We start from the raw sequence: 20141 nt of genomic DNA on the forward strand, positions 1-20141 counted from the left end.
TATATACATTTAATTTCTAAAATGAACATGTGGTATTATATGTATGAATAGCAAAAACAATAATAATAATAAAAAAAACCCACAGGACCAATGACTCTCAAACAAATCTATTTAATGTCAAATAAGCCTATCTATGAACACAATATGCCCAGTAATGGTCATCAGACACTGATCTTTCATTTTTTTAAGTGTCTCATTGCCCCTCCCCATCCTAAGGCTGAGTCAGTCATTCTTCCTCTGTATCTACAGATGCTGGCTGCCACACGGCCTGCAGCTCTGCCTCATACTGCTTCCTCAGGCCTTTCAGATACATTCGCAGGCTGTCAGGGTCCAGTCTGGAGTTCCTGGCAGCCTGCAGGAGGCGGGTGGCCAGGTGGTACACAGCTCTCTGCCTCTGTGTTTCCGGATCACTGTGATGTTTGGCCTGAAAGTAATAATGAAACACACCCTGGGTTCTCGTCTATTTATCCAGCACTTCTCTATCATAAACCAAATATTTGTGCTGTCATGAGATGCTACAGCACAACATTTGACTCTCTTAAGGTCTAATATTAGTTTCTTGTCAATTAAAGCTTGTTTTTTCTGTTGCACACAATGTATGTATATAAAGGTACACAGGACAGACTGAGGCACAAAAGACAACAGAGGCAAAATCTGATCTTTATGAGCCATACCAGGAGCTGCTGGCTAACATTGGAGGCAATTATCTTTGCCTCTTGGATTAATCCTGAGGGAAGGGCAGTCATTTCTGCTGCTCGCAGACCTAGAGGAGCAAAAACAAGCTCTGTATGAATTTTTCCTAACCAGTTTTAACAGAATTGGATTTGTATTTCACCCACTCTGTACCATAGTGTCTTTCCTCAGAGCATCCACGATACAGCAAGTATGTGTACAACACGCTCTCAGCACCAGTGTCGCCACTGCGTGTGTGCTGAACCTCCATGTGCTGGTTCTCCACATTGGGATAAAGAGACTCCAGTTGGCACAGCTCAAGAAAGTGCGTGGCAAACAGGGTGAACGCCTGCGAACGGCAGAGAAACAGCACACACCTTGAATATTAAAACACTGGACGACATGTGCTATTCCTGTATTTATTTTACTACTTTACTGTTGACCTAAGAAGTGTACCACATCAGATAATAACATTGATTAATACACCCTGTAGGAATCTGATTTATCTGGTTTTCATTTTAGAGAGAGGAGTGGCAGCACCTGACAGCACTAGCTTGTACTCTACCTTGAGGCTAAGGAGGAACTCACACACTGAGTGACAGATGCCAATGCCCTCCTCAGCACTGGTACCACGTCCCAGCTCATCTATGATGATCAGGGATCTGTCACTTACATTGTGGATTATGTAAGAGATCTTTGCAGATAAAGAGCACAAGTCAATGACAATTCAATGCTTTTCTCCCTAATAAATGCAAATAAGAATGTGTGCAACAAAGAAAACAAACCAAAAACACACACCTCCTTCATTTCCAACATGAAGGTGGAACAGTTAGTTTCAAAATCATCATCCACACCAATTCTGGTGAAAATCTGATCAGCAACACGAAAGGAGGCGTACTCAGCAGGGACAAAAGAGCCTGGAATAATGACGCAGGGGGCTTTACTCAAAAATCAAGTCAAATCAATTCACAGCACTTTGCAGCTCTGATTTTCTAAGTCACATGACACTGGCAGGTTTGGCTGCTGACCTATCTGAGCCATGATCTGACACATCGCCACCTGTTTGAGATAGGTGGATTTGCCACTCATGTTGGGCCCAGTGATGATGACAAAGTTGCTGCCCTCGGAGATGTAGCTATTGTTCGACACAGGCTGCTGTCCAGCGATTCGCTCCAGAATGGGGTGACGACCCTGCTTGATCGCCAGCGTGTCTGTGAACTCTGGACGCACTGGCAGACACAGCAGAAATAAAGCAACAACAACCAGAAACACCTTGATTTGTTGGTATTTGTTGGTATTTTGTTTATATAATGCATTTCCACAGGATGATCAAAAAGCATTAAAATACAGATACATTGTACGAGTTGGCATTTGGCAAATTTTGTTACAAACCTGTATAGCTAGTAAACTGTGGCAAAGTGATTATCACTGCTGTGAACAGTGCATATCAAAAGTACAGTATATGATTTCATCTATAAAATAAAATTAGTATATAATTAACTGAAAGGTGTGTCACAATATAATACAAACTGATTCCTGAGAGATGAGTGTGCAGTGTTTAAAGGCAGTTAGCTCCACTGCTAGGGAGAGTTGTCTCTGTAAATGCAGCGCACCAGTGCACACTTATGTAACAAGGGTAATCTGAGTACAAGCTGGCTGGGATGGAAGGGGGCAGGCAGGCAGCACGTGTCTATGAAGAGACACTTTCAGACAGCTGAGGGCCAGCGCTCACCACCCACGTGGCTGATCGGGGCTGGTGCTGCCCACAACCCACACAAAAAAGAACTGAGGCTGGCAAAAGCTGCCAGCTCAGTCGAGCCCTCTCTGGCTGTCGTGTGTGATGTTGGCCTGGGTGCTGCCTTATGTACACGCAGCACGCCCTCAAGACAGCAGAGCATGCGTCACTGAGGTTAATATGACAGTGTGATTTGTGGATGGAGCGCGAGGAAGTGTCGTACTTACCATAGTCTGAGATGGTGCATGTATTTGCAAGTGAAAGCAACATATCCAGCATGGATACAGCATCAGAGAGCTTGTAAAGGCAGTGGATGTGCTCGTGGATGGTGCACAGCAGTTGACATATCACCCTGTATGGAGACAGGTTAGATGCTGCAGGGGAAAATCACTTGAGGGAAATTATAGCTGGTACAGCACCCTCTAGTGGACAAAAAGTAGAGCAAAAACTAAATTAATCTAGATAAACTTTCTGAGATGAAAACTTACTAAACAAAGCAGTTTTGCAGGTTTTCTCTCTCACACAATTAATTAATCATTCTAACCCAACTGATCAATTAGTTAAAGAAATACTGTGATTAATCATATGATTACTGTGCATGTGTGTAATCTATCATGATCTCACACATAGGACATGTGGAAGATCTCCCTCAGGGCCTCATCGCAGCGGTCATTCATCTTCATCAGGTCTGCAGTGGTGAAGCCGTAGTTGTTCTTGTGCTTGGTCACCTGAAGTAGCAGGTGAAACTGTTTATTTGATGATAAAAACTGTATTATCCCCTTGAAGGCATTTTAGCTTCAATCATTTCAAGCTGATGCTGAGTTACCATTTTTATTCTTAAACACTCTCAGTGTTCTGTTTATCCAAGTCTTTGGTAGACATTACCTTGATGAACTCTGAGGGGAGATTTCCTTCAGGCAAAACCACTCCTTCAAGCTTCATCTGGATAAAGAACCCTCGAGCTGTGCTGAAGCTGGTACGCATTGGCAAGCCATACTTCTCCCCCATCTGGTTCACTAGCCCTGTGCAACACAATGTCATCTAATAAGCCTTCAGTTATGAGCACTTTATCCAAAGACTTCAAGGCAAAGATATTTACTAAACAGCCGGAATAAACACCTGCAATGTCATCCACTATCTCGGTGTAAGCTCTCCGGGCAATGTCGAGGAACTCGTTGATGTTAGGGCGCACAGCATAACACTTCTGGGTGCGCATGTTCAGACTCCCCTTCAGGTATGTTGTGTCATCATTAATCACTGTCTTGATCTGCTCTAGGATCAAGTCAAACCTGAGGTGGATGCAAATAAACAAAGCAGAACAAGTGTGCAGACAGTCAAAAACAGGCAATTTACTTCATAGGCACAAGGCTTAGTACCTGGCGTCTTCCAGTGAGGTGCTGTAAGCTTTGAGTAGAGCTGTGTTGCAGTTCTTCAACACCATCTGTCCATACAGTGTAATGATTAAAGGCTTGACCACCTCCATTATAACTAAGTAACAAGTAGTAAAATTATTTTTGTGGAGTAATTTTATGATTTTGAACTTATGACATATATATCAAGACACAAACCCTTAACCTTGGCACCATATCCAATGTGTGTTTCAGCTGAATGACATGTGTAATCTTTGTTTCAGCAACCTGAACCTATAGAAATACAGAAACAGCACTGAAATAGCTCAAAAAGAGAAAGGCAGAACAATATTTCACGTTTTGGCATTTACTTAGTCTAGCATTTTAAAATACACACATGAATTCACTTAATGTCAAGACATTCCATGGCAATGAACAACCATGAGTAATGAAAGTACTGTACGTACTGTTTCCTGCTTTGGGATTTGGACAAGAACAGAGAGCAGCTGGTCAATGTCAAGGAAATGACCTATGGCTAAGGGGAGCAAAAGAACAGATACTCAAATTCTGCGTCACGCTCTCATCATCAGTATGCACAATATTTAAAGTGTGACTGAAAACTGTTTGTGCTTGTTCCTGACCATTCTTCAGGCCAAAGAAGAGCTCCTCATCCTGTAGCAGCTCTTGGACGGCATCCAGTCGTATGTTGATGGTGTCCACATCAAACAGTGGCTCCAGAATATTGGAGCGCAATCTTCTAGCACCACCCGGTGTTTTTGTGTGGTTAAGTACCCCTAAAAGAGTATGTTCACTCCTATACACAGACAAACAAAGATAGGCAAACTGAGCATATCTGTTATTACACGAGCACTACATACAAGGATGGTGTTCTCATGGTTTAGCCATTACTGACCTGTGGTCTCTGTTATTGACCACCAGCTCCAAGTTAGTGGCAGATGCTGAGTCAATCATGGCTGTCTGTTCACTCCCTTTAAAGGTGACTTTAAGAGACTTGGCAGCATAAACAGAGTTCTGGATGAACTCTAAGTATTTCAGCAAAGCAGCTGCAGCTGCTAGGCAATAATACCTGGACAAATCATGACATAAGACAATAAAAAAAAAAACAATATAGTGCTACAGTATATCTATTACTATACATTATCGTCCTCTGTGGCATACTTAGCTTGCACTTCCATGAGGACGGTGCCAAATTCTGGAGCACACAGCTGCTGAATGTACTCCAGTCCTTTCCTCTCATTAAAATACTTCCTTTGTATTGCAGTGAAAGCTACACCCTGAGAAAAAAATGAATAAGACAAGCAAATATTACCTCATACTAACATTTAACAAAAGCCCATTATGTCAACAGCTGGGATACACCCTAACCAGTTAACAGTAAATCTAACCAAGAATGAATCAATGAGTGAATAACTGGGCATTAGTGAGCTACTCTCTGCTTTAAGATGGTATCTGAAATTATGGTGCATTTTACTCATAACACATATTCTGGGTTGGTACCGGGAAGTTCTCAGTGATGAGGTTGAACAGCTTGGTCCCTTTCCCCTTCTCACTAGCTGTGTCTGGCATCAGTATTTCCAGTGGCACCAAGATGTGAATCTTGGTTATGACCTTCAGAAGAGTAATATACGACTGTAACATGAGTTTGCTGTATTTCAGAGTCTCCTCTGAGTGCTGAGTGATTCTTGTTAGCGAATAGCATGGGTGGGTTACCTTGGCATATGTCCCAGTGTCTGCAAACTGAGAGAGTACAAGCTCTGGACATTTCAAGTTGAGACTGGCCATGCCAATCTCTCCCCTGGCCAAACCACGGCCTTCAACCACAGCTACAATCACAGAGGCAACCGAGGTTGCAGTTGCTGAGGAGCAACTTGTTGCTACAAAAAAAGAAGAAATGTGAATGAGAAACTTTCCCTCAAACGGTTTTGACAACTTACTCGACACATTATTCATCTAGGGTTAAAGTACCGGTGTGATCAGTCAGTGGTGTCCGTGCAGGATGTGAACCTGCGGCCCCAGCAGATCCCGGGGTCCTTCCGAGTCTGGGTGTTCCTCCACGGCTGCGGAAGGAGGAGCTGTCTGAAGTAGATGCAAGGAGTGATGGATTTGTCCTCCCTAACGTCAAGCTGCGATGAAACTGACCTATGTCAAAGTAAAATATGAGGAGGGTCTTCTGTCAGATATTATTACCACTGTGCCGTGCCCAGACACAAGGTTTGTAGTATAACAAATGTCTCTCCAGTGTCATTCTATGATCTACTATCAAATCAAATTCAGATATTTGAGAAGTGTAATGTTTGAAAAAATTTTTGTAATTGCATTTTACTGCCTCTAACCTCAATTAGTTAGCCTCCACGAGACAGTAACACAATATGCTAATATTAGCTGCAACTTCTCTAGTTATCCATAAGATCACCTGAGGCCATTCGGGCCTGTGTTGGGCCATGGCCGGAGCTCGTACTGCCTTCATCTAAACTCTGGCGGGATGAACCGGAGGAAGCTGATAAGGGACCGTACGAGGTAGTTTCGTTCAGTCTACTTCCGTCCACTGGGGACGCCCGCCAGGTTTGTCCACATTTTGAGATGTCACTGCCGGTTTTCACCTCCTCTGTGCTGCTACAGTACATTTTAAAGGCAGGTTAATGAATCTATATCACTCAACTCATTTATACAACTGTATAGAGGCTGTCGGAGGTTATGCAAAAAACAATAAAAAAGAGGCCTCTGTGAGATATAAAGAAGTCCCACAGGTAGCTAGCAAAAACTGCTAACACGAATATGATGAATGTAATGGTCAAATGGGCGCGCGGTCATATCTTCATTACGTCAACAGCGAGTATCTGCGCATGTCAATTCTCTTTCTTTAGAGTAATGTCCCTGTTTGACTTTATTCAGGTCTTAGAAATCTCTTCTATTTTTCTTTCCTTAATGTTACACAGAAATACATTTTTAAACAAATGACAATTGACCAAAGGCCAGTTGCCAGTTGACCATAATGTTAGAAAGTAGGGTGTTTAAAATTAAATGAAACAGCTCTCCAAGGGCATAAACAAGGCATGACTTGGCTCATTAGTTGCTTTGCTCCTTCACTTTCATGTCAAGGAAAAAGCTGAAATTTAACCCTGAGGTCGTTTTGTCAAGAGGAGGAACTGAGAAGAGTGAGGAGGAACCACAAGGCTGAAAGGAAAGATGAGGAAGAGGAAGTAGATAGGAAAAACATGAGAGCATGCTTGTATGAGTGCTTTGAAAAATGGGATATCTTTAGAGATGTAAGCAATAGATTTTTTTTCTCAAGATATAGCTATTCTTAGCTATATATAGCTATAAGGGCCTTGAGAAAGTGGAGGCCTGAAGAACTGTTGAATTAACGTTCTATGAATGTAATCACTGTATATCTCAAAACACAATTACTTTTATTATTAAACACCACAGACTGTATTCTACAAAGTTAATAGGTGCACTTTGCTGCTTAAGAATTTCTTCTTGTGTAAATATGAACTTGTTTCTAGTCATTTTAATTACTGTTTAATCAGTGCCCTGATAGACGTCACGCTTTTATTCTGGAAAAATCAAACCGGAAGCGCGTTTTTGTTCCTGTCGCGACCAACATGGCGGCGGATGCAGACGGTAGTAAATATTTTGTGAGAGAAATTGAGAAAAACAACGGTTGTGCCTTGAAACTGAAACAGTGCTACTTAGGGGATGTTGGTTGTGTGGTTTGGGATGCAGCCATCGTTCTTGCGAAATATTTAGAGACGAAACAATTTTATGATCCGTCCAGAGGAGTGAACGTGTGGGCCGGCAGGAGTGTGGTGGAGTTGGGAGCTGGAACAGGAGTAGTCGGTCTGATGGCAGCAACACTGGGGTAAGACGACTTTCAATTTGTGTGGAACAATACATATTAATACACTTGCATCACCAACAGGTTACAGTTCAACACTTAGTTAGTTGCTTGTACTTTGTTGCACTTAGTTTTGACGCTTTGATTAAAACTAATGACAGATAGAAAGCCATACGATAGTTTTCATTGTTGTGTCTTAATTCCCATAGAGCTCAAGTCACTGTGACAGACCTGGAGGATTTGCAGACCCTCCTCAGGGTGAACATCCAGGAAAACCAGGCACTTATCAGTAGTGGATCCATAACTGCCAAGGTACTGAAATGGTTTGTACTTAAATTTACTATTAAAATACTGTTTCAGTCATATATCTAAGGTGCATGTTTAATATATTGTGAGACATATTCAAATGCTAATTGCTTGATTTCTACTCTCCTCAAAGGGGTGAAGATGTGTCTGAGTTCTTGCCTCCCCCACATTATGTCCTTATGGCAGACTGCATTTATTATGAGCAGGTATTTTACTGTAGTTCTCTACTTGAACTTTTCAGTCAAACATGACCCTTTGCAAGATTATACTATCACTATCATCATTCTAAAACAAGATCAAACCAAGAGTGCTGTGCTGTATTTCTCATTGTGACTCATCTCTTATTTCCACACAGTCAATTGTTCCACTGGTGGAGAGCCTGAAGCTGCTCTCTGGACCAGAAACCTGCATTATTTGCTGCTATGAACAGCGAACTGAGGGCGTCAACCCAAAAGTGGAAAGGCAGTTTTTTGAGGTGAGAGCCCAACTGTTTGTTTGCTTAGTTTTTTGGGGGATTTGTAAATACTAGCAAATAAATACATTTCAAGAAGTTGACATATTTAGCATGATCATTTAGTGAGTCATTGTGGTCTTTTGTGTCATCTTCTAGTTGCTGAGAGAACACTTCAGCTGTGAGGAGATCCCTACAGACAGACAGGACCCAGAGTTCAGCAGTCCAGACATCCACATCCTGCACATCCGGAGGAAAGTCTAAGTTTGTCTAGTGAAAATCATGCATACACTAAATTAGTCCTCTATGGTAATATCACATGAAAATCAGATTGTGAAATAGTGTGTAAAATATTCAGTGTATCTTCATGTCTGTATTATTCTTAAACATTTTTAAAGTAAACTATTTTGCAATAAAAACTTCAGTAAAAAAAAATTAATAATGAACCCATTGTAAGAAGTATTTTTTAATGTACTAAATCCACTGTAAATCATATCAGCAGTTTGACTGGTCTGTGTAATTGCAGGACTGTGAAGGTGCAGTAGATGGCAGCCATGTAGCCCATGTGCAGGCACAGACAATAGAATGTGATTATGTTTGGTAGAAATGAATCGTTAAAGCTACAGTCATCACAAACAGAGACCAGACAGGGACTGAACCATAGTTTCTTTGTGTTCTTTGTGTCGAGCTTGAGGATTAGCCTTGCAAATGTTTGTGATTTTTTTGTATTTATGCAAAACACAGTGAGATGAGAACATCTAGAGTTTGCACCTCTGCAAGAGACCTGCAGATATGAGACATGAAACTATGCCTCTGTTCTTGAGCACTGCAATTTTTTCTGCCATGCATGATACAACACGCATTGCTTAGTGGGTTATTACATTAAGATGATATGCACAGTTATGTGTTTATTAAGAAATTTTGAACATAAGGCCACATTTTCTCCTTTAGACCCACGTACTCCAATAACTACTGACAGTCATAAGTTGCTGTCAGTGGTTTTCACTGTAACCTACAGGATTTCCTCTAATTGTGAATAAGATATGTAAATTGCCCATTCAGACCACTAGGGGGCAACAGTTGCTTAAAATCCCCCCCAAAAAAGTATTTTACTGTGTCTAAATGTTTAGTCTGTGCAATAAAACTGTAATCAGATTATTAATCTGAGGGTCACACTGATTATTTTACAACCAAATATTGACTTAAATTGTGTAGTCAGTGTTATCATTACAACTATTAAAACATACTATTCTAAGAGAGATTGGAAAATAAATCATGACTAACATTCTCATGCTATATGTTTATGTTGCATACTCGCTTTTTAAAATTGGTGCCAATGTTGCATATGCCGGCTTTTGCCCTCCATGCAAGGGGAATTCCACCCCAAGCCCCAGATTAGCTGGAAGATTATGGCTCTTTTACAAGTATAAACCATGAAGTACGCCCCACACTCCCACAGGCATGCAGGGGCCCCTCGTAGCCTTTCATGCTGCTCTCTGTTTACACAGTGGAGCTGGAGTGTAATGAGCAGGGTGGCCTCCAATGCTCAGGCCAAATAAAAATGTTAATGCTGATGTTGACCGGGTGGGGCCAGCACTTAAGATACCATTAAATATTCAGATCACTTGATAAAAGAATACAATGGGAACCAAGTTTAATTATGCTTAAATATTAACAAAGATGCTCATCCTTGTATTTCTCTATAGGGATCCAGGAGTGCAACACTAACTTGCATGCATGAAATCTGCTGATGCTGTAAGGCAGGAACATCTGTGATGGCATAGTGCCACACCCATAAATACTGCTGAATTTAATGGTTAGATTTTTTATTTAAACAGAAACAAGTATCACTTCAAAATCCAGTTTTCAGCAGATGCTTTAGTATTGTGCTTAGAGTTAATTAACACTAAATAGTTGATCATATAACACATCTGATCTTGTATCAAATATTTTTCTCCACTGAAAATGCACATTCACACACCGCCCCAGCTAATAGATTCATTATTAACCAATATCCCAACAGTGATTGTGAAACATTGGATGGAGAAAGACTGAGGTGTGGCTGGGTTGAATCACAGTTCTGACCCTCAAATCCCTGTAGGCCTTGGTTGATGATAATGCCTATCACAAGAGGAACAGAATGAGATTAATTACCCCCCCCCCCCCCTTTTTTTTTTTTTTTTTAAAAACAGATACTATAAATAGCTACAGCGGATCATTTAAGATAATCACTCCCTGTGGCCCTCCCTTGCCCTTTTACTTCTGCCTGGGGCAGCTGGACAGCTACACTCAGAATCAGTCGTCTATTGAGGTCTCCTTTGGCTCTGACCAGGATATGTTCAGCCAGTTAATTTGATTCACAGTTGGTATTAAGTTCATGTCCCCCAGTGTGGTGGGGACAGGACCCAGAGGGGTTATGGGCAAGATTAGAGGGGAGCTCCACCATTCTATGTCAACATTTTATCCCCCTGCCTGCCCTATAGCTCTCCCAGTGAAATCTTTTAGAATCTATTTTCCTGTCTCTCTGGTGTTCTCTCCTCCTTACATGTTACCCAAAAATAATTTAAAATGTGTAGTTATAGTCTTCTTGTGGTTGGCTAATTAGGCTAGCACTACAGGGGAATACAGAGAGGCTCACAGTAAATGAGGACAGCCCACAGTGAAGCAGTGGTGTGTCTGTAATTCGTTATCATATACATTACGGTTGATTCTGGTAACCGTAAACATTCATTACTGAACATGTGGCATACATGCTGCATACGCCTAGACAGAATGGGGGCATTTTCTGCCAACAGATGGTGCTATTAGTGGAAATACGGTAACTCTTACCTGTGTGGAAAACCTGCAGTAGGAATGACACAGTTCAAGTCCTCATAAATAAGTGGATAAACTTAGTGGTGCACTACTGGAACACTGCCTGTTCATTACTTGTGGTATGGATGATGAAACTGAGCGTCTGTTGGGTGTGATTAGTTTTATGGCCATGCATAAGATTCACATGCAATTCATCCCCAGGCCGCTCTGCACTTTCTACACATAAAACATAGTGACAAATATCTGCCTGGACTCTGTAATCCACTTGCATTCCCCAGGTTCTTTTGTAAAAAACAAGATAACATGAGGCAGCAGTGCAGTGCCCCTCCAAACCAGATGGGTGGAGGAGAGTCTGACTCCGGCAGCCCGTGTGGTGCGCTCCACTCTGCTGCATCACAGCCAAGTGACACAGAGGATCCTTTGTGTCACCATCATCACACTGCCTGGAGCCAAGAGACACTGTTCCAGAAAGGAAGACTCATTTTCTCACTAAATATTAGGGAGTGGCTCAAGAATAGACATCAAACTGGGCTGATTAAAAATAGAAGAAGGGCCGCATAAATGTGTGACTCCTCTGATCCTGCAAAAGGTGCCCACCCATCCTCTCCCCCTCCTCCCCTCCCTCCTTCCACTCACTGATCACCCTTCTCTCTTTCACATGACAAACTGAGAGCCTACTGAACTTCATGCTCCACAAAGAGACATCAGGCCGGAGCTGCATTCCGAAACAGAGCATGTGATTGGTGTTTTTCGGCTCTCTGTTCCCGAATAATGAGGCGCAACAGCCCTAATAATTTTGCGGACACTTTCTCGTTCAGTGGATTTGAGAGGGAGAGGTGGTGCGGCGGTGCCGGTGAGGCAAAAGCCTGACAGGGCAACTAGCTTGTAGAAACACAATGCTGGCTGGCTCCACCCTCTCCCCTCCACCCCCACCCCCCTGCAGGGGAACAAGGGGAGGGCGGGGGTGCTGTTAAGACAGCTGTGCTGCAGTTGAGAGGGGACACAAAACCCAGCACTGTGAGAATATTGTGCACACTTGCCCCTTTCTTCCATTCCCCTTAATGAAATAATATCATCACTGTGAGACGCCTGCAATTGTTTGTGTCCAGTCTGTGCTGAAGCTGTAACGACATTTGACAATCAAACAAAACAAACAGTGACTACTCAGTGTTAGGTTTAAAACTGTTTGTGTATAATGCTATATGGTCAGTGTATTTGTCAATGAGGGATGGACTCCAACAAGGCATCAGTAAAAATGTAATAGTATATTGATCTATTGTTTGAAATACCACAGGTTTCATGGAGACTTGACTCCCCGTGGCTGCTGTCCCGACAGCATTCTAGTGCAATGATGTATTTGTCATCATTAGGATGTGTGATGGCCCAGCACCAAGGGGAGAATTGCAGAGGGGAGGGGAGCAGCATGTGTGTGTGTGTGTGTGTGTGTGTGTGTGTGTGTGTGTACTGTTTCCCTGAGTCATTACCTCTCAGTAGTCTGAATCTGGACTCTGTGTTTGTGTGTGTGTGAGCAGCAGCACCTGACTTGCCATAGATATGAGATTTCCTTCCCAAGCCCAAACTGTTGTCTAATCCAGACGCACTGTCACTCGAAACACTGAGTCTTCTGTAATTACAACGATCGTGTCAGACACACGGATGTAGTCAGCCGCTGAGCGTGACAGTGTGGTGGCAAGCTGCTGAAGGAAGCCTTTGAGGTTACTTTGCATGGATCTTCATCATTCTGTCAGTCAAGTGTGTGAGCGAATCCATGTGGCTGGTGGAGACTGCTGCTGGCCCGAAAGACTCCTGTCTAAATTCACTGAACACTTTGATGTTAAAATCACCCCTCAGTGTTCCTGTGAGTGTCGAGGAGGTTATGTAAAAGCCAAGTAACAGATGCCACATGGCTGAGGTCAGTGATCTGTGTGTACTGTATGAATAAGCTTTGGGCAAATACATTGAACAAACAAATGATCTGAGAAAACATCCAGTAGATTCTGTTTTGCTACAGGAACAGATGCACTTAGATTTCTGTTCCTTGCAGCCAAAATACTCAAGCTGCAGCACCAGCTATAACTCCACCTCCCACCCCTCCCTTTACTGCTGCTTACATCTGAAGGTAAGATGGTTAACAACACCCAGCTATGATCCTCTTTACACTCTGTGTGCTACAGCTGGAAAAACACATCAGCGTATGAGTCTGGGGACAAACTGGTTCACACTCTCACACAGCTGTGTTAAACATCCTGCAATCCTCAAGAGGAACCATGTGGACAAATTTCAGGTTTTCACATAATGGAACATAAATAGAAGCCCTGAGGCTTAAAAAATGTAACAGGACTTCGATTGGATGGTTTTTAAAGTGGAAAAACAAACATGATTATCAGCCACTGAAACTGTATGGTTAGTGGTTTAAATTATGTTGTTAATGCCTGCATGAGCACTTTATCTAGCCATTAAAAAAACTGGTTATGTCATATGGACTTCTAACACTTCATAATAATTTTCTGCTTCTCTGAATTTGTAATTCCACCACAGCAAGTAGCCTTCAGTTGCAGATATGAATGGAATGTATTTTGGACCAATGCCCAGAGTGCACCTTGGACTTCACAGCCTCACATTTTCAACCTTGTTTAGCTGCTCCAAACCACACTCAAGTTCCTATTAAAACCACAACCACTTTTTAAAATATTGTTTGGGGTATAAAACCTGTTCTTAAACACCTGCAGTCAAAACAAACTCAAGTCACACCTAAAGTATAGATAGAAAAGAATGCATCTGTGTAACCAGGAGTTTGCATTTACTATGGCATTCAAGAACAGAACGTTAACCACAGCAGGAAACCCTGAAACGACTTTCAGCCGCTTCCGGACCTGTTTTAAACCACTGCTCTGCGTGAGTTCATTATTAACAGCTCACTCAAGGAGGCTACTGGAGTTACAGGGGAATTAACCTGAGGACAGACAGAGAGAGAGCGGTTTCATAACCAAAGGGGCTGTTTTACTGTCCTTGAGGATAAGCAGCTGTGTGAACTAAGCTGCATGAACTGTGGCTTAGAGTAGGTGTTCCCTCCTACCATTTGGCAGATAAATAAACCGCTTTAATAACGGTGTTCGTCTATGTGCACAAGAGTATGTGTGTGTGCATGCATCACAAAGCCTACAGTGATTATCAAGCCAGGGTGTGGCTGCTGAACTGTAGGCCAACATCAAGCCCAGCAATGACTACAGTCACAACCCACAGGCATAGATGAGTGTTATCTCAGTGCTACCTGCACAAATGTTTCTCCGAAACTGGAGTTGAGAGGAAATGAAGACGAGTGAGGGAGACAAAGCCACACCCCTGAAAACCACAAACATAACTAAGGTTAGGTTTGTAGGCATGTCAGGAGCACAGCTGTAATGCCAGCCGCCACAGTTATTCCTGAGCTGTTTTAAATCTTTGTCAAGTTGGCTAACGAAGGGCGAGCCACTGTTGCCGCAAAACGGGAGGGGAGGGAGAAAAAAGTGTGCGTTCCAGTATTGCAGAACTTTGCTCACAGAGAGTGGGGTCTCTTTCGATTTTTTTCCCACTCTTCCTCTTTCCATGCAGAAGAGAGGAACTGACTGGAAACTTGCAGTGCAGGCATTCAGTCAGCCACCTATGTGATACCAAAAACACCAGGCCACACTGGCAGAGATCCCATCAGGCGGTTGTCATGGGGACTGCCCCAACAAACAGGCGTGCTGGCCGCCTAAGACAAATCTGTCATACACATTCTTGTGCAAACCACTGAGAGAAGTTAAGCAGTTTGCCTTCTTATTTTGTGAATCATGACACCAGTGAACTTAGAGGAACAAGTGTTAACATCCTGTCTTCAACTACCTGTCGCTTTGGTATTCAACCCCACCTTTGCAAATGCAGAACACTCCATGAGCAAAAAAAAATATATGAGGCTCATTACACAAAGCACCTATTACTGAGCTTCTTTCTATGACCTGAAACCCTTTCCTAACCTCTCCCCTCAGGAAGCGTAAGGAATTCCAGCCGAGCACAGAGGGAGTTGACAGCAGGGCCAAGAGGTCGCATCTTTACAGAGGAGAGGTCATAAAAACTTGCTTACAGTCTCTGTCCTTGCCCCAGGGGCCCCCCAGTGTTACCAGTAAAGCTGTGAGGATCATATGGTTGTAATGAAGTGGTGGGAACCAAAGTGGCCATTACAGCCCAATTAAACTGCCATCAGCGTCTAATGGAGGCCCTTGACCAAGCCCTTGCTGAGCACAAGTGAGTATTTACAAATACACTCTGATACCTCCTCGACTTGCAGTGTTAGCAGCAAGCAGTGTTTAATTTCAGTGAACGGCTCTCTTCTTATTGAGTATTGAAATCACAGCTGCGTGAGGTGTGTGGGTTGTGTGAGCCATCTTCTGTAGCTGTGGAGTCATATCTGTCTATGTCACCTGACCTGTCTGACGGAAACCTCTGTGGCGCTAAAGCAAACATCCTGAGGCCTCTACAGCAACTTGCTAAGCACCAGATTTTCCACACAGCAAATGCCACCACGGTTAAACAGTCGAATGTCTGTGGATGCAGACACATGTATACACAAGGATACACAGCATCTGATTGTCGGCGAATGCTACAAATGATCTGCTCTGAATGCTTGAGAGGCAGAGGACGTGCGTCCCATTCTTGTAAATGCAAAACAAAAATGCAAACTCTGTGCTTTTTGAACGGCCTATGTAGTGCCAGTTTTTTCTGTGGATGTGTAAAACAGTGAGAGACACAGAACCATTCAGTATGCTGAGCAGAAAAAAAACGCTTGGAAATCTGTGGAATAATATGAACTAATCTTTTGTAGCCCTAAACACAGGAGTCAGACCACTTGTCACCATCAGTCCTTTCTTTGTCAGAAGTGAAAACACTTGTTAATCAGCTTGAATGGAAACTAAAACATTCCTCTACTGTGACTCATTGGTGTACTGTCTCTAACAGATTTACAAGTATTGAGCTGACAGATTCACATCTACTTTTAAGGGAGAATTTTACTAAAATACAGAATATGAGCCCCTGAACCCTCTTTTTGCAGTGAAAAGGTGATGTAGTCATGCAAACTTGAACTACGAAGAAATGACTACTCAGCAGTGGCAAAAATGTCATGAGTAGTATTTTAGCAAAGTAGAAAAGGGGACTAATACAATTCCCCAAAGGGATCACACTCGCTTGTAAGAGATTGCATTTAGTACAGGAAGATGACTGATATACTCTAAGTATTATCCTTATTACACACTTTGTTATGCACACTATTAACATAGTTGTGAGTGACTGCTTGTTTAGAAAAGTGGTCCCATCAGCAGGTGGTATCTGTGAACAGGTAACTCATATGCATTACTATCAAACTATGATTTAACTTAATTACAGAACATGCCTGACAGGAATTCTGAGCCTGTGTGCATTTACTTTCAGTTTCTCAACACCAGCCCTGCATTAGTCAACTTGAACAAACTTCAGACTTGTCTCATTGAATAAAAACAACCGAGGCTCACTTTTTGATGCCAGCCCAAACCAAAAGCAAACTCAGGAAGTCACAGCCGACAGCTCAGCATCAACTCAACTATGGCTCACGACCAACATGCAACATTCAAAAAGAATTCACAATTCAGCTGTATATCTCCACTGCCCCCCTCCCCTCAACTCTCATGCAAACTATCATGTGGCTCTGTTGTTGTTCCAAAAAGACCAGCAGTTGGACTTCCTGTTTTGTACATTTTCCCATTTACTGGCAAGGGAACTGAGGGTGGACATAAAGCCTTTACGAAGAATTTGCCTGACAGCATTAACACCCAGGAGAATTTTAACACATACTTCTACTTTGAACCCTGAGCATTCTTGAGTCTTTCGTGTGTTTATTCCTTTTTTAAATCACTCCTCTTTTAATAAGCTAAGATAAAATAATCCTTTATTAGTCCCACAATGGGGAAATTTATAAGCTACTTCTGAATGATAAAACTTTCTTTGACAAACTTAAATTGGTTTGATCTTCACAAGCCATACTATGCAAACTACCTTTAATTCTTGAAAAAACAGAGACATAACGGATTTAAAATCACTTTTTTAATAAGACATTACAATGACATTGTTCTGTACATGGTTCCCCCTGGTCAAAATAGGAGAAAGAGCTGCACCACAAGGTGTCTTTCAACATTTCACCAGTAAACAGCTCCCTCTGACTGCACGACAGATGGACTCTGATGTAGGGTTACTGTACTTTCGTACTCATGCTACAGATATAGGCTATCATATAATGTCCCAATACTGAGACTAATCAACTGTAGTATCAGATTGAGAGAGCTCAGAGCTGAATGACATTCCTTTGGAAAGATTGAGTCGACTGACTACGTGTTACCCAAAAAATTAAAAATGCATCCCAACAAGCATGTTTAAGAGTTACTGGAGGCCCATTTGTTGAATATTCAGCACAATTAGGTATCAAGACATGACACAAAAGGTCAATCGGTTAACTATATAGCCCACATAAGGGGATTGGGAGGGGTAACAAAACATGTCCGAAATAATTTTTTTTCTGGTGTCAAGACTGATGACAATGAAATGTAAGCAATGGTGATTTTTTTTCTCTTTTTTTCCCTTGCTGCAGTCAATACCATTGAGAGGAAATACTTTTCATCACAGTACTGTGTTAAAACAAATGTCAAAAGTCCTTCCAAGTAGGCTACATGACATTAAAGATCCCACCTTAGAAGAAAAAGAATAAGATCCAAGTTCAATGCAACGGAGACTTAAGAACCTTGAAACAAGCTGTAGTCCAAGAATGAAGATAAAAACTTCAGCTTCATTAGAAAAATTATATAAAACAGGAAAAAGAATAGGCAAAGGCGGTGATCTCTGTGGCTTTAACATTAGGACCAATTAATTCAATATTCATCAAGCAAGCCCTGAAATAATGAATGTGATATAGGCCTGCTACAGAGTACAAGCAAACTTGAAGCCAGAAAACCCAGTTAAAGATAAATTAGTCATGGGGTAAAGGTAGTATTAAAAATAAATGGGAAATAATCAACTTTTTCTTAACCATACTCATTTTGAGAAGTTATTTGTTACTTGCAACTTTATTATAGTTTTGACCTAAAACAGTCAGCACTCAATCATTAAGATTTGTAATTTGAGGTTAGCCATGTCAAGCCCTCATACAGTCCATCACCTGTAGTCGCACAGGAGGGCTGAACATACCAATTCCTATCTCTGATGCGGGTCAATCCGAGCTTCTCTTGGATTTCGTGTGGCTTCATGGCATCCGGGAGGTCTTGCTTATTGGCGAATATCAAGATGATGGCATCCCTCATCTCCCGGTCATTAATGATGCGGTGAAGTTCCTGCCTTGCCTCGTCGATGCGATCCCTGTCCGCGCAATCCACCACGAAAATTAACCCTTGGGTGCCCGTGTAGTAGTGTCGCCACAGAGGACGAATCTTGTCCTGGCCTCCGACATCCCAGACGTTGAACTTGACGTTTTTGTAGGTGACAGTCTCCACATTGAAGCCGACTGTGGGGATTGTGGTGACAGACTGTCCGAGTTTCAGTTTGTAAAGGATTGTTGTCTTTCCAGCAGCATCAAGTCCGAGCATTAATATTCTCATCTCCTTGTTGCCAAAAATTTTTGAGAGCATCTTCCCCATTTTGAACTCTTGTGCATAAATACTTTGTCCCTAACGAGAAAAATGTCTGACACCGTGCTGATGATTATTCACTTCAACTCTTAACTTCTGTCTGATTATGAGCTTACATGTGAAAACATGACTCACTCAAGAGCATTTGTGGGGGAAAAGTCAAAAATGCACACTCATGTTAAAAATTAACAATAGTTAAGGACTTTTTACTTGAGAGTCTGTGCGTCAGGATCCTGTGAAGTGCAGGAACATTTACATTCAGTGTATCACAATGTTTTCAGGCCCTATACTCAACATGGCACGGTTAAACTAAGAACTTGGCAGCAGCTGTTGCCTGACGTTCATTGTGTTGCCAAAATCACCATAAATCTGTGCGACAAACACAGGCCGTGGCGATTGAAAACTGCAGAAAGCAGACACGGTGTATATAAGGCCCCGAAAAAGCCGCGGTACTTGTGAATTCCTTCTGGTGTTTGTGTCTGGCGGTCCGCCTCACCGGGTGCGCCCTTGTTCTCTTCACTAGTACCGGAGCAGAAAAGCAGCTTTCTGCGGTTATTCCATTAAGCGTCCCGCCGGGTAACTTCACCGTACTGAAAGGGACGTCTTCGAGAAAAAAAAATCCTCGGTGACTCAGCAACACATGTATCCACTCATGAAACTCCACTTCTCGTCCCCCTGAAAAGAGATTTAGAAGGAGGGTCAGACATGCCAAATTAGCAAGCTACCGCTCATGGCTGCTAAAGACGGCTAGTGGGCTAACATGAGCTAGCTGGTTGCTTAGCAAGCTAGCTTTAAGCTACCTAGCTAACGGTACTTAGCTGTCACAAGCTAATCATATCTGGATATAAAAAATACAGGCGCCAGTGACAAAATGTTTGGCTCACATCTCTCTGAATTGAACGCTTAATTGAAATCTAAGCAATTTACCTCCTATCTCCCCCTCCTGTCTCGATAAATACACCCAGCTCTCGTCTTTCTCCTTTAAGTCGAGCTGGTCGCAGTGCTGCTACACCGGAAAGGTGTGGAGCTGCATTAACCGCCACTTCCTCCCGTCTACTTCATTCAGCTGCTGCCGCCGAGCACAGCTCTCGCTGTCTGGGGCATACACGACTCACAGGGTAAACAATAAAATACACTGACTGTCATGAAATACACTGTTCAATCTTTTAAAAGCATGTGTGTCGTTTTTTGTTAATATTATACATAACAGCAATTAATATTACAATGTAACGAAATGTTTTATTCTAAACTGTTCCTACGCACGACACCAGTTCTCTAGATAGTAGCTTAG

The 20141-nt window shown here is 42.3% G+C and overlaps 3 protein-coding genes across 3 annotated transcripts; 1 reads left to right on the forward strand and 2 right to left on the reverse strand.

The window, feature by feature from the left end:
* Positions 1-100: 100 nt before the first annotated feature.
* msh4 (mutS homolog 4) lies at positions 101-6565 on the reverse strand. The gene is made up of 20 exons (XM_018689951.2): positions 6191-6565; positions 5743-5916; positions 5488-5651; positions 5275-5385; positions 4936-5051; positions 4670-4843; positions 4398-4570; positions 4224-4291; positions 3976-4050; positions 3784-3848; positions 3527-3696; positions 3293-3429; positions 3032-3135; positions 2635-2759; positions 1701-1901; positions 1471-1589; positions 1238-1366; positions 847-1021; positions 675-763; positions 101-424 (listed from the first exon to the last, which is right to left on the reverse strand). The coding sequence occupies exons 1-20, from the start codon at positions 6399-6401 to the stop codon at positions 227-229; spliced, it is 2778 nt and encodes a 925-aa protein (XP_018545467.1). The 5' UTR covers positions 6402-6565; the 3' UTR covers positions 101-226.
* Positions 6566-7362: 797 nt separating this feature from the next.
* vcpkmt (valosin containing protein lysine (K) methyltransferase) lies at positions 7363-9534 on the forward strand. Its single transcript, XM_018689960.2, has 5 exons — positions 7363-7639; positions 7825-7938; positions 8055-8127; positions 8277-8396; positions 8532-9534. Exons 1-5 carry the CDS (start codon positions 7383-7385, stop codon positions 8634-8636), a joined length of 669 nt encoding a protein of 222 aa, XP_018545476.1. The 5' UTR covers positions 7363-7382; the 3' UTR covers positions 8637-9534.
* A 7730-nt stretch (positions 9535-17264) lies between these two features.
* arf6b (ADP-ribosylation factor 6b) lies at positions 17265-19936 on the reverse strand. The gene is made up of 2 exons (XM_018690248.2): positions 19778-19936; positions 17265-19525 (listed from the first exon to the last, which is right to left on the reverse strand). Exon 2 carries the CDS (start codon positions 18857-18859, stop codon positions 18332-18334), a length of 528 nt encoding a protein of 175 aa, XP_018545764.1. The 5' UTR covers positions 18860-19525; positions 19778-19936; the 3' UTR covers positions 17265-18331.
* Positions 19937-20141: the final 205 nt, after the last annotated feature.

The sequence above is a fragment of the Lates calcarifer genome, linkage group LG19 (assembly GCF_001640805.2).
Source record: "Lates calcarifer isolate ASB-BC8 linkage group LG19, TLL_Latcal_v3, whole genome shotgun sequence".
NCBI lineage: Eukaryota > Metazoa > Chordata > Actinopteri > Centropomidae > Lates > Lates calcarifer.

What these genes read in the sequence shown, in the direction of transcription:
- msh4 (XM_018689951.2), bottom strand. Translation starts at nt 6,401, where the DNA reads ATGTACTGTAGCAGCACAGAGGAGGTGAAAACCGGCAGTGACATCTCA. An exon ending in ACAGGCCCGAATGGCCTCAG is followed by an intron (nt 5,917 to 6,190) that starts GTGATCTTATGG and finishes ACTTTGACATAG; the next exon opens with GTCAGTTTCATCGCAGCTTG. An exon ending in ATGCACCATCTCAGACTATG is followed by an intron (nt 1,902 to 2,634) that starts GTAAGTACGACA and finishes TGTGTCTGCCAG; the next exon opens with TGCGTCCAGAGTTCACAGAC.
- vcpkmt (XM_018689960.2), top strand. Translation starts at nt 7,383, where the DNA reads ATGGCGGCGGATGCAGACGGTAGTAAATATTTTGTGAGAGAAATTGAG. An exon ending in CTGATGGCAGCAACACTGGG is followed by an intron (nt 7,640 to 7,824) that starts GTAAGACGACTT and finishes TAATTCCCATAG; the next exon opens with AGCTCAAGTCACTGTGACAG. An exon ending in ACTGCCAAGGTACTGAAATG is followed by an intron (nt 7,939 to 8,054) that starts GTTTGTACTTAA and finishes CTCTCCTCAAAG; the next exon opens with GGGTGAAGATGTGTCTGAGT.
- arf6b (XM_018690248.2), bottom strand. Translation starts at nt 18,859, where the DNA reads ATGGGGAAGATGCTCTCAAAAATTTTTGGCAACAAGGAGATGAGAATA.